This window comes from Agelaius phoeniceus, chromosome 36 (genome assembly GCF_051311805.1).
Source record: "Agelaius phoeniceus isolate bAgePho1 chromosome 36, bAgePho1.hap1, whole genome shotgun sequence".
NCBI classification, from domain to species: Eukaryota; Metazoa; Chordata; class Aves; order Passeriformes; family Icteridae; genus Agelaius; species Agelaius phoeniceus.
Window position 1 is genome coordinate 1,748,140 of NC_135300.1, and position 11,923 is coordinate 1,760,062.

At 53.5% G+C, this 11,923-nt stretch overlaps 1 protein-coding gene across 1 annotated transcript in view; it reads right to left on the reverse strand.

Moving 5' to 3' along the window:
- Positions 1 to 8,488: 8,488 nt before the first annotated feature.
- LOC129134424 (polyunsaturated fatty acid lipoxygenase ALOX15B-like) overlaps positions 8,489 to 11,923 on the reverse strand; it is a 34,846-nt gene continuing 31,411 nt past the window's right edge. Inside the window, 3 exon segments of the mRNA XM_077192973.1 lie at positions 8,489 to 8,659; positions 8,661 to 8,813; positions 10,710 to 10,880. Coding sequence (XP_077049088.1) covers positions 8,633 to 8,659; positions 8,661 to 8,813; positions 10,710 to 10,880 — 351 coding nt within the window. The 3' untranslated portion in view covers positions 8,489 to 8,632.

Consider the following 11,923-nt stretch of genomic DNA (forward strand, 5'->3'; position numbering starts at 1 on the left):
CCTGTGTCACCTGTGTCACCCACAGTGTCTGTGACAGGGACAGCAGCGTCCCCAGGGGCCGGGGACAGGTGACCTCCAGCCAGAGCGTCTGTGATGGGACACCTGAGTCACACCTGAGTGTCACCGGTGTCACCTGTGTCACCTGTCACACCTGTCCTGTGTCACCTGTGTCACCCACAGTGTCTGGGACAGGGACACCTGGGTCACACCTGGGGCACCTGTCACACCTGTCCTGTGTCACCTGTGTGTCACCTGTGTGTCACCTGTGTCACCCACAGTGTCTGTGACAGGCACAGCAGCGTCCCCAGGGGCCGGGGACAGGTGACCTCCAGCCACAGGGTCTGTGATGGGACACCTGGGTCACACCTGGGGCACACCTGAGTGTCACCTGTCACACCTGTCCTGTGTCACCTGTGTCACCTGCTGTGTCACCTGTGTCACCCACAGCGTCTGGGACAGGGACACCTGGGTCACACCTGTGTCACCTGTCCTGTCACACCTGTGTCCCCTGTGTCCCCATTGTCCCCTGTGTCCCCTGTGTCACCTCCTGGGTCACCTCTTGTGTCACCCCCTGTCCCCTCTCATCCTCACCAGGGCTCCCAGTGCCCCCAGTTCCGGCCCAGTGCTCCCAGTTTGTGATTCCCAGTCCCCTCCAGTCCCTCCCAGTCCCTCCCAGTATAAACCAGTCCATCCCAGTTCCCCAGTTTGTCATTCCCATAGATCCCAATCCTATCCCAGTGCCATCCCAGTCCCTCCCAGTGCCATCCCAGTATGAACCAGTCCCTCCCAGTCCCCTCCCAGTTTGATCCCAGTGCCCCAGTTTGTCATTCCCATAGCTCCCAATCCTATCCCAGTCCCCATCCCAGTCCCTCCCAGTCCATCCCAGTTCCCTCCCAGTCCCTCCCAGTATAAACCAGTGCCCCAGTTTGTCATTCCCAGTGCTCCCAATCCTATCCCAGTTCCCTCCCAGTCCCTCCCAGTCCTATCCCAGTATAAACCAGTCCCCCACAGTGCCCTCCCAGTCCATCCCAGTCCCTCCTAGTCCCATCCCAGTATAAACCAGTCCCTCCCAGTCCATCCCAGTCCCTCCCAGTCCATCCCAGTCCCTCCCAGTCCCCATCCCAGTATAAACCAGTGCCCTCCCAGTCCCTCCCAGTCCCTCCCAGTCCTATCCCAGTACAAGCCAGTCCCTCCCAGTCCCATCCCAGTCCCTCCCAGTCCCTCCCAGTATAAACCAGTTCCCTCCCAGTCCCATCCCAATCCCTCCCAGTATAACCCAGTCCCTCCCAGTTCCTCCCAGTTCCCTCCCAGTCCCTCCCAGTCCCATCCCAGTATAAACCAGTTCCCTCCCAGTATGAACCAGTTGATCCCAGTTCCCTCCCAGTCCCTCCCAGTCCCATCCCAGTCCCTCCCAGTGCCTCAGTTTGTCATTCCCATAGCTCCCAGTCCCTCCCAGTCCCCATCCCAGTCCCATCCCAGTATGAACCAGTATGAACCAGTCCCCATCCCAGTCTCTCCCAGTCCCTCCCAGTCCCTCCCAGTTCCCTCCCAGTTCCCCCCAGTCCCCATCCCAGTATAAACCAGTTCCCATCCCAGTCCCCCCCCAGCTCCTCACGTGTCCGGGCCGCAGGCGGTGCCGGGGCCACCCCAGGAGCCACCGCGGGCTCGCGCCGCGCGTCCCCGCCAGGCTCAGGGTGACCGCGCCCAGGGTGCCCCCCCCGCACTGCGCGCCCGTGGCGACCCCGAGCCGGTACCGCGCCCCTCCCCCACCGGAACCGGGCACCGCCGGACCGGAACCGGGCACCCCCGCCCCTCCCCCACCGGAACCGGGCACCCCCGGACCGGAACCGGGCACCCCCGCCCCTCCCCCCCCGGAACCGGGCACCGCCGGACCGGAACCGGGCACCCCCGCCCCTCCCCCACCCGGACCGGAAACCGCCTGGGACGCCAGGGTCACGCAGGGGTCACGCAGGGGTCACGCAGGGGGGTCCTGAATGGTCTTTAGGGGTCCTGGGGTAACTCAGGGTCACCCAGGGGTCACCCAGGGGTCACTCAGGGTCACCCAGGGGTCACCCAGGGGTCACCCAGGGGTCCTTGAGGGGTTTTGGGGTCCCTGGAGGGTCCTGAGGGTCACCCAGGGGTCACTCAGGGGTCACTCAGGGTCACCCAGGGGTCACCCAGGGGTCACCCAGGGGTCCTTGGGGGTCCTTGTGGGGTTTTGGGGGGATTTTGGGGTCCCCTGGGGATTTGAGGGGGTCCCTTGGGGGGTCCTTGAGGGGTTTTGGGGTTCCCCGGGGGTTTTTGGGGGAGGTTTTGGGGGGGGGTCCCTGGGGGTCTCCCAATCCTGGGGGGTCCCTGGAGGGTTTTGGGGGGGTCCCCGGGGGTCCCTGGGAGTTCCTTGGGAGTCCCTGAGGCTCTCCCGGGGTTCCCTGAAGTTTTTGGGGTCCCCGGGGGTTTTGGGGGTCCCTGGGTGTCCTTGGGGGGTCCCCTGGGGGGGTCCTTGAGGGTTTTGGGGTCTTTGGGGGGTCCCTGAGGGTCTCCCAAGGGGTTTTGGGGTCTTTGAGGGGTCCTTGAGGTTTTTGGGGGTCCCTGGGGGAGTCCCTGGGGGTTTTTGGGGTCCCTGGGGGTCACTCAGGGGGTCCCTGAGGGGGTTTTGGGGGTCCCTGGGGGTCACTCAGGGGGGTTTTGGGGTCCTTTTAGCGATTTTGGGGTTCCCCAGGGATCCCTGGGGATGCCTGGGGGGTTTTGGGGGGTCCCTGTGGGGGTTTTGGGGGGTCCCTGGGGGTCCTTGTGGGGTTTTTGGGGGTCTCTGGGGTTCCCGGGGGTCCTGGGGGGGTTTTGGGGGTCCCTGTGGGGTTTTTGGGGTCCCCGGGGGTCCCTGGGGGTCCCTGTGGGGTTTTGGGGGTTTTTGGGGGGGTCCCTGTGGGGTTTTTGGGGTCCCCGGGGGTCCTGTGGGGTTTTGGGGTCCCTGGGGGTCCCTGTGGGGTTTTTGGGGTCCCCGGGGGTTTTTGGGGGGGTCCCTGGGGGTCTCCCGGTCCTGGGGGGGTCCCTGGGGGTCCCTCGGCGGCTCCGGAGTCCCTCGGGCGCGGCTGCTCCCAGTAACAGCTCCCAGTGCTCCCAGTGCTCCCAGTAACAGCTCCCAGTGCTCCCAGTGCTCCCAGTAACAGCTCCCAGTGCTCCCAGTAACAGCTCCCAGTCCGGCCCAGTTCCCGCCCAGTTCCCGCCCAATCCATCCCAGTTCCATCCCAGCCCCTCCCAGTTTGTCCCAGTCCCGCCCAGTCCCCTCTCAGTTTCCCCCCAGTTCCCGCCCAGTTCCCGCCCAGTTCCATCCCAGTCCCTCCCAGTTTCCCCCCAGTTCCCGCCCAGTCCCCTCCCAGTTTGTCCCAGTCCCTCCCAGTCCATCCCAGTGCTCCCAGTCCGGCCGGTCAGGGCACTCCCGGCCCCAGGAATGTCCCAGTCCCTCCCAGTCCCTCCCAGTTCCATCCCAGTTTCACCACTGCTCCCAGTCTGACCAGTTCCAGCCCTGCCGGCCTCAGCCACCCCCGCACCAGGCACGCCCCAGTTCATCCCAGTTCATCCCAGTCCATCCCAGTTCCATCCCAGTCCATCCCAGTCCATCCCAGTCCATCCCAATCCATCCCAATCCATCCCAGTCCCTCCCAGTTCCATCCCAGTCCATCCCAGTTGCGACACTGGGGCTGCCCTCTACCCCAGTTCCATCCCAGTCCCTCCCAGTTCATCCCAGTTCAACCCAGTCCATCCCAGTCCATCCCAGTTCATCCCAGTTCATCCCAGTCCATCCCAGTTCATCCCAGTCCATCCCAGTCCATCCCAATCCATCCCAGTTTGTCCCATTCCATCCCAATCCATCCCAGTTCCATCCCAGTCCATCCCAGTTCCATCCCAGTCCATCCCAGTCCATCCCAGTTCATCCCAGTTCAACCCAGTTCATCCCAGTCCCTTCCAGTTCATCCCAGTCCATCCCAATCCATCCCAGTCCATCCCAGTCCATCCCAGTCCATCCCAGTCCCTCCCAGTCCCTCCCAGTTCATCCCAGTTCAACCCAGTCCATCCCAGTCCATCCCAGTTCATCCCAGTCCATCCCAGTCCATCCCAGTTCCATCCCAGTTCCATCCCAGTCCATCCCAGTCCATCCCAGTCCCTTCCCTGGGTGTGTCCCACCTCCGCCCAGTACAGACCAGTACAGACCAGTACAGACCAGTACAGACCAGTACAGACCAGTGTGCCCAGTACTGCTCCACCGACACCTTTATTGACACCAGTAACAGCTCCCAGTATAGACCAGTAACGGCTCCCAGTACAGAATAACATTCCCAGTATAGACCAGTAACGCTCCAGTACAGACCAGTAAGAGCTCCCAGTATAGACCAGCAAGAGCTTCCAATACATAATAACATTCCCAGTATAGACCAGTAACAGCCCCCAGTATGGCCCAGTAAGAGCTCCCAGTACAGACCAGTAACAGCTCCCGGTATAGACCAGTACAGACCAGTAAGAGCTCCCAGTATAGACCAGTACAGACCAGTAAGAGCTCCCAGTACAGACCAGTAACAGCTCTCGGTATAGACCAGTACAGACCAGTAACAGCCCCCAGTAAAGCTCAGTCATGGCTCCCAGTACAGACCAGTAACAGCACCCAGTTCAGACCAGTACAGACCAGTACCAGCCCCCAGTATGGCCCAGTAAGAGCTCCCAGTACAGACCAGTATGAGCTCCCAGTACAGACCAGTAACAGCTCCCAGTATGGCCCAGTCATGACTCCCAGTACAGCCCAGTACAGCCCAGTACCAGCTCCCAGTACAAACCAGTACAGCCCAGTAAGAGCTCCCAGTACAGCCCAGTAAGAGCTCCCAGTACAGACCAGTACCAGCTCCCAGTACAGACCAGTAACAGCCCCCAGTACAGGCCAGTAACAGCCCCCAGTACAGACCAGTACACACCAGTAAAGCCCAGTCATGGCTCCCAGTACAGACCAGTACAGACCAGAAACAGCTCCCAGTACAAACCAGTACAGACCAGTACCAGCCCCCAGTACAAACCAGTACAGACCAGTACCAGCTCCCAGTACAGACCAGTACCAGCTCCCAGTACAGCCCAGTACAGCCCAGTGCCATACTGGGAACCCCCCCCCCCATGGCGACGCTGCTCTCGATCCTGGGGTAACTTTGGGCTATTTTGGGGCATTTTGGGGCATTTTGGGGCATTTCAGGAGATTCCACATTGGCCACGCCGCCCTCCATGCTTGGGGATGGGTTTGGGGGGATTTTGGGGGATTTTGGGGCATTTTGGGATTTTTTGGGGGTATTTTGGGCTATTTCTGGGATATTTTTGGATATTTTTTGGGTGGATTTTGGGGTGATTTTGGGATATATTTGGGGGTGTATTTTGGAATATTTCTGGGATATTTTTGGGTGGATTTTGGGTGTATTTTGGGATATATTTGGGGTGTATTTTGGGATATTTCTGGGATATTTTTGGGGTGTATTTTGGGGTATTTCTGGGATATTTTTGGGATATTTTTTGGGTGGATTTTGGGGTCATTTTGGGATATTTTTGGGGGTGTATTTTGGGATAGTTCTGGGATATTTTGGGGTGTATTTTGTGATAATTCTGGGATATTTTTGGATATTTTTTGGGTGGATTTTGGGATATATTTTTGGGTGTATTTTGGGATATTTCTGGGATATTTTTGGGGTGCATTTTGGGATATTTCTGGGATATTTTCGGATATTTTTTGAGTGGATTTTGGGGTGATTTTGGGATATATTTGGGGGTGTATTTTGGGATATTTCTGGGATATTTTGGGATATTTTTGGGTGGATTTTGGGGTGATTTTGGGATATATTTGGGGGTGTATTTTGGGGTATTTCGGGGATATTTTTGGGGGTGTATTTTGGAATATTTCTGGTATATTTTTGGGGTGTATTTTGGGGTGATTTTGGGATATTTTTGGGGGTGTATTTTGGGGTATCTCTGGGATATTTTTGGGGTGCATTTTGGGATATTTCTGGGATATTTTCGGATATTTTTTGGGTGGATTTTGGGGTGATTTTGGGATATATTTTTGGGGGTGTATTTTGGAATATTTCTGGGATATTTTCGGATATTTTTTGGGTGGATTTTGGGGTGATTTTGGGATATATTTGGGGGTGTATTTTGGAATATTTCTGGTATATTTTTGGGTGTATTTTGGGTATTTCTGGGATATTTTTGGGGTATTTTTTGGGTGGATTTTGGGGTGATTTTGGGATATATTTTTGGGGGTGTATTTTGGGATATTTCTGGGATATTTTGGGGTGTATTTTGTGATAATTCTGGGATATTTTTGGATATTTTTTGGGTGGATTTTGGGGTGATTTTGGGATATATTTGGGGGTGTATTTTGGGATATTTCGGGGGTATTTTGGGGGTGTATTTTGGGGTATTTCTGGGATATTTTCGGATATTTTTTGGGTGGATTTTGGGGTGATTTTGGGATATATTTGGGGTTGTATTTTGTGATATTTTTGGGATATATTTTGGGGTGTATTTTGGAATAATTCCGGGATATTTTTGGGGTGCATTTTGTGATATTTCTGGATATTTTGGGGTGTATTTTGGGTATCTCTGGGATATTTTGGGGGTGTATTTTGGGGTATTTCTGGGATATTTTTGGATATTTTTGGGTGGATTTTTAGGGTGATTTTGGGATATATTTGGGGGTGTATTTTGGGATATTTCTGGGATATTTTTGGGGTGTATTTTGGGGTATTTCTGGGGTATTTCTGGGATATTTTGGGGGTGTATTTTAGGTGGATTTTGGGATATATTTGGGGGTGTATTTTGGGGTATTTCTGGCATATTTTTGGATATTTTTTTGTGGTGATTTTGGGGTATTTCTGGGATATTTTTGGATATTTTTTGGGGTGATTTTGGGGTGTGATTTCGGGCTGTCTCAGATGGCCACGCTGTTCTCGATGTTCTTGGGGTCCAGTAGGGGTAGGGCTGTTTTGGGGATATTTTTTGGGGTGATTTTGGGATATTTCTGGGATATTTTGGGATATTTTTTGTGTGGATTTTTGAGTGGTTTTGGGATATTTTTGGGTGTGTATTTTGGGGTATTTCTGGGATATTTTGGGGGTGTATTTTGGGGGTGTATTTTGGGGGTGTATTTTGGGATATTTCAGGATATTTTTGGAGTGTGTTTTGAGATATTTCTGGGGTATTTTTGGAGTGATTTTGGGGTAATTTTGGGGGTGTATTTTGGGGTATTTCTGGGATATTTTGGGGTATTTTTTGGATATATTTTGGGGTGTATTTTGGGGTATTTCTGGCATATTTATGGGATATTTTTTGGGTGATTTTGGGGTGATTTTGGGATATATTTGGGGGTGTATTTTGGGGTATTTCTGGCATATTTTTGATATTTTTTGGGGTTATTTTGGGGTATTTCAGGCTGTCTCAGATGGCCACGCTGTTCTCAATGTTCTCGGGGTCCAGGTAGGGGTAGGGCTGTTTTGGGGTGATTTGGGGATATTTTTTGGGGTGATTTTGGGATATTTCTGGAATATTTTGGGATATTTTTTGTGTGGATTTTTGAGTGGTTTTGGATATTTTTGGGGGTGTATTTTGGGCTATTTCTGGGATATTTTGGGGTGTGTTTTGGGATTTTTTGGGTGTGTATTTTGGGCTATTTCTGGGATATATTTTGGGGGGTGTATTTTGGGGTATTTCTGGGCTATTTCTGGGATATTTTGGGGGTGTATTTTGGGATATTTCAGGATATTTTTGGAGTGTGTTTTGAGATATTTCTGGGATATTTTTGGAGTGATTTTGGGGTAATTTTGGGGTGTATTTTGGGGTATTTCTGGGATATTTTGGGGTATTTTTTGGATATATTTTGGGGTGTATTTTGGGGTATTTCTGGCATATTTACGGGATATTTTTTGGGTGATTTTGGGGTGATTTTGGGATATATTTGGGGGTGTATTTTGGGGTATTTCTGGCATATTTTGGGATATTTTTTGGGGTGATTTTGGGGTGTGATTTCGGGCTGTCTCAGATGGCCACGCTGTTCTCGATGTTCTCGGGGTCCAGGTAGGGGTAGGGCTGTTTTGGGGTGATTTGGGGATATTTTTTGGGGGGGATTTTGGGATATTTCTGGAATATTTTGGGATATTTTTTGTGTGGATTTTTGAGTGGTTTTGGGATATTTTTGGGGGTGTATTTGGGCTATTTCTGGGATATTTTGGGGGTGTATTTTGGGGTATTTCTGGGCTATTTCTGGGATATTTTGGGGGTGTATTTTGGGATATTTCAGGATATTTTTGGAGTGTGTTTTGAGATATTTCTGGGGTATTTTTGGAGTGATTTTGGGGTAATTTTGGGGGTGTATTTTGGGGTATTTCCGGGATATTTTGGGTATTTTTTGGATATATTTTGGGGTGTATTTTGGGGGTATTTCTGGCATATTTCTGGATATTTTTTGGGTGATTTTGGGATATATTTGGGGGTGTATTTTGGGTTATTTTTGGGTGATTTTGGGGTATTTTTTGGGGTGATTTTGGGGTGTGTTTTGGGATATTTTTGGATATTTTTTGGGGTGATTTTGGGGGTGTGATTTCGGGCTGTCTCAGATGGCCACGCTGTTCTCGATGTTTCTCGGGGTCCAGGTAGGGGTAGGGCCGCTCCAGCCCCGCGTTCCTGGCCCGGATCTCGCGGGAGATTCGGCGCAGGCGGCGCCGGAAACGCCGGATCAGGCGCCGGGGGGCGGCCTCGGTGAAATGGCGCTCGGGGTAATGGCCCAGGGGGCGCTGGGGGCACAGGAATGGGGTTACTGGGAGCACTGGGAGGGACTGGGAGTGATGGGAGGGACAAACTGGGTTACTGGAGCACTGGGAGGGACTGGGAGTGATGGAGAGCACTGGGATAATGGCAAACTGGGGTTACTGGGAGTGATGGGGGGCACAAACTGGGGTTACTGGGAGCACTGGGATAATGGGAGGCACAAACTGGGGTTACTGGGAGTGATGGGAGGGACAAACTGGGGTTACTGGGAGTGATGGGAGGGACAAACTGGGGTTACTGGGAGCACTGGGAGGGACAAACTGGGGTTACTGGGAGTGATGGGAGGGGACTGGGAGTGATGGGAGAATGGCCCAGGGGGCACTGGGAAGGACAAACTGGGGTTACTGGGAGCACTGGGAGCACTGGGAGTGATGGGAGGGACAAACTGGGAGCACTGGGAGTGATGGGAGGACAAACTGGGGTTACTGGGAGCGATGGGATAATGGGAGTGACAAACTGGGGTTACTGGAGCACTGGAGCACTGGGATAATGGGAGGACAAACTGGGGTTACTGGAGGGACTGGGAGCGATGGGAGGACAAACTGGGGTTACTGGGAGCACTGGGAGGGACAAACTGGGGTTACTGGGAGCACTGGGAGGGACTGGGAGTGATGGGAGTGATGGGAGAATGGCCCAGGGGGCGCTGGGAAGGACAAACTGGGGTTACTGGGAGCACTGGGAGGACAAACTGGGGTTACTGGGAGCACTGGGAGGGACTGGGAGTGATGGAGAGCACTGGATAATGGCAAACTGGGGTTACTGGGAGTGATGGGGGGCACAAACTGGGGTTACTGGGAGCACTGGGATAATGGGAGGCACAAACTGGGGTTACTGGGAGTGATGGGAGGACAAACTGGGGTTACTGGAGTGATGGGAGGGACTGGAGTGATGGGAGAATGGCCCAGGGGGCGCTGGGAGAGAGAATTTGGGGAGGGGTCTCAGCAAGGTGGGCTGGGGTCCTCACCAGGTCCAGGGGCTCGGTCCTGAGCACGGCCAGGGCTTGGTTTGGGTGGGTTTTGGGTCAGTTTTGGGTGGGTTTGGGTCAGTTTTGGGTGGGTTTGGGTGGGTTTTGGGTCAGTTTTGGGTGGGTTTTGGGGTCAGTTTTGGGTGGGTTTTGGGTCAGTTTTGGGTGGGTTTGGGTCGGTTTTGGGTCAGTTTTGGTGTCGGTTTGGGTCAGTTTTGGGTGGGTTTGGGTTGGTTTTGGGTCAGTTTTGGGTGGGTTTGGTTGGGTTTGGGCTGGGTTATTTTGGGCAGGGGTCCCATAGAGATTCATTAATTTGGGGAGGGGTCTCACCAGGTCCATGGGCTCGGTCCTGAGCACGGCCAGGGGTTGGTTTGGGTCGGTTTTGGGTGGGTTTGGGTCAGTTTTGGGTGGGTTTGGGTCAGTTTTGGGTGGTTATTTGGGGTTTGGGTGGGTTTGGGCTGGGTTATTTTGGGCAGGGGTCCCATAGGGATTCATTAATTTGGGCTGGGGTCTCACCAGGTCCATGGGCTCGTTCCTGAGCACCCAGAGCACAGCTGGGGCTTGGTTTGGGTCAGTTTTGAGTCAGTTTTGGGTCGGTTTAGGTCGGTTTTGGGTCAGTTTTGGGTCAGTTTTGGGTGGGTTATTTGGGGTTTGGGCTGGGTTATTTTGGGCAGGGGTCCCACAGGGGTTCATTAATTTGGGGAGGGTCTCACCAGGTCCATGGGCTCGTTCCTGAGCACCCAGAGCACGGCTGGGGCTTGGTTTGGGTCAGTTTTGGGTGGGTTTGGGTCAGTTTTGGGTGGGTTTGGTCAGTTTGGGGTGGGTTATTTGGGGTTTTGGTTGGGTTATTTTGGGGAGGGGTCCCATAGGGATTCATTAATTTGGGTTGGGGTCTCACCAGGTCCATGGGCTCGTTCCTGAGCACCCAGAGCACGGCCAGCACCGTGGCCGTGGTGTTCATGGCCGGCAGAGCCTCCAGGAATTCCCGCTCGGACAGGGCGGCCTTGGAGCGGGGAGGGGGCGCCCGCATGGCGGCCGGGGCGTTCGGGGGGAAGGCCGAGAGCTCAAACTGGCCAGAAACGGGAAAAGAGACCCAAAAAATATCAGAGAGGGACCCCAAAATGGGGGAGAGAGAAACCCTAATGTTAGAGAGCTCAAACTGGCCAAAAACGGGAAAAGAGACCCAAAAAACGTGTGAGAGGGACTCCAAAAATGGGGGAGAGGGACCCCAATGTTAGAGAGATCAAACTGGGCAGAAACGGGAAAAGAGACCCAAAAAATGTGTGAGAGGGACCCCAAAAATGGGGGAGAGAGAGACCCCAAAAATGGGAGAGAGAGACCCCAATGTTACACAGCTCAAACTGAGCAAAAACGGAAAAGAGACCCCAAAAATGAGTGAGAGGGACCCCAAAAATGGGGGGAAAGAGAGACCCCAAAAATGGGGAAAGAGACCCCAAAATATCAGAGAGAGACCCCAAAAATGGGGGGAGAAACCCCAATGTTAGAGAGCTCAAACTGACCAAAAACGGGAAAAGAGACCCCAAAAATGAGTGAGAGGGACCCCCAAAAATGGGGGGAGAGGGACCCCAATGCGAGAGAGCTCAAACTGGCCAGAAATGGGGAAAGAGACCCCAAAAATGGAGGGAGAGAGAGACCCCAAAATGGGGGAGAGAGACCCCAAAAATGGGGGAGAGAGACCTCAATGTTAGACAGCTCAAACTGGCCAGAAACGGGAAAAGAGACCCAAAAATGTGTGAGAGGGACCCCAAAAATGGGGGAGAAGAGACCCCAAAATTGTCACAGAGACCCCAATGTGAGAGAGCTCAAAGTGACCCCAAAAACCTGAGAGAGACCCCAAAAATATCAAAGAGACACCCGAAAAATGGAGAGAGAAAACCCCATGTGAGACAGCTGAAAGTGACCCAAAAAATGGGCAAGAGAGACCCCAAAAATGGGGGAGAGGGACCCCAATGTTAGAGAGCTCAAACTGGCCAAAAAAACGGGAAAAGAGACCCAAAAATATCAGAGGGAGACCCTAAAAATGGGGGGACAGAGACCTCAATGTTACACAGCTCAAACTGAGCAAAAACGGGAAAAGAGACCCAAAAATAT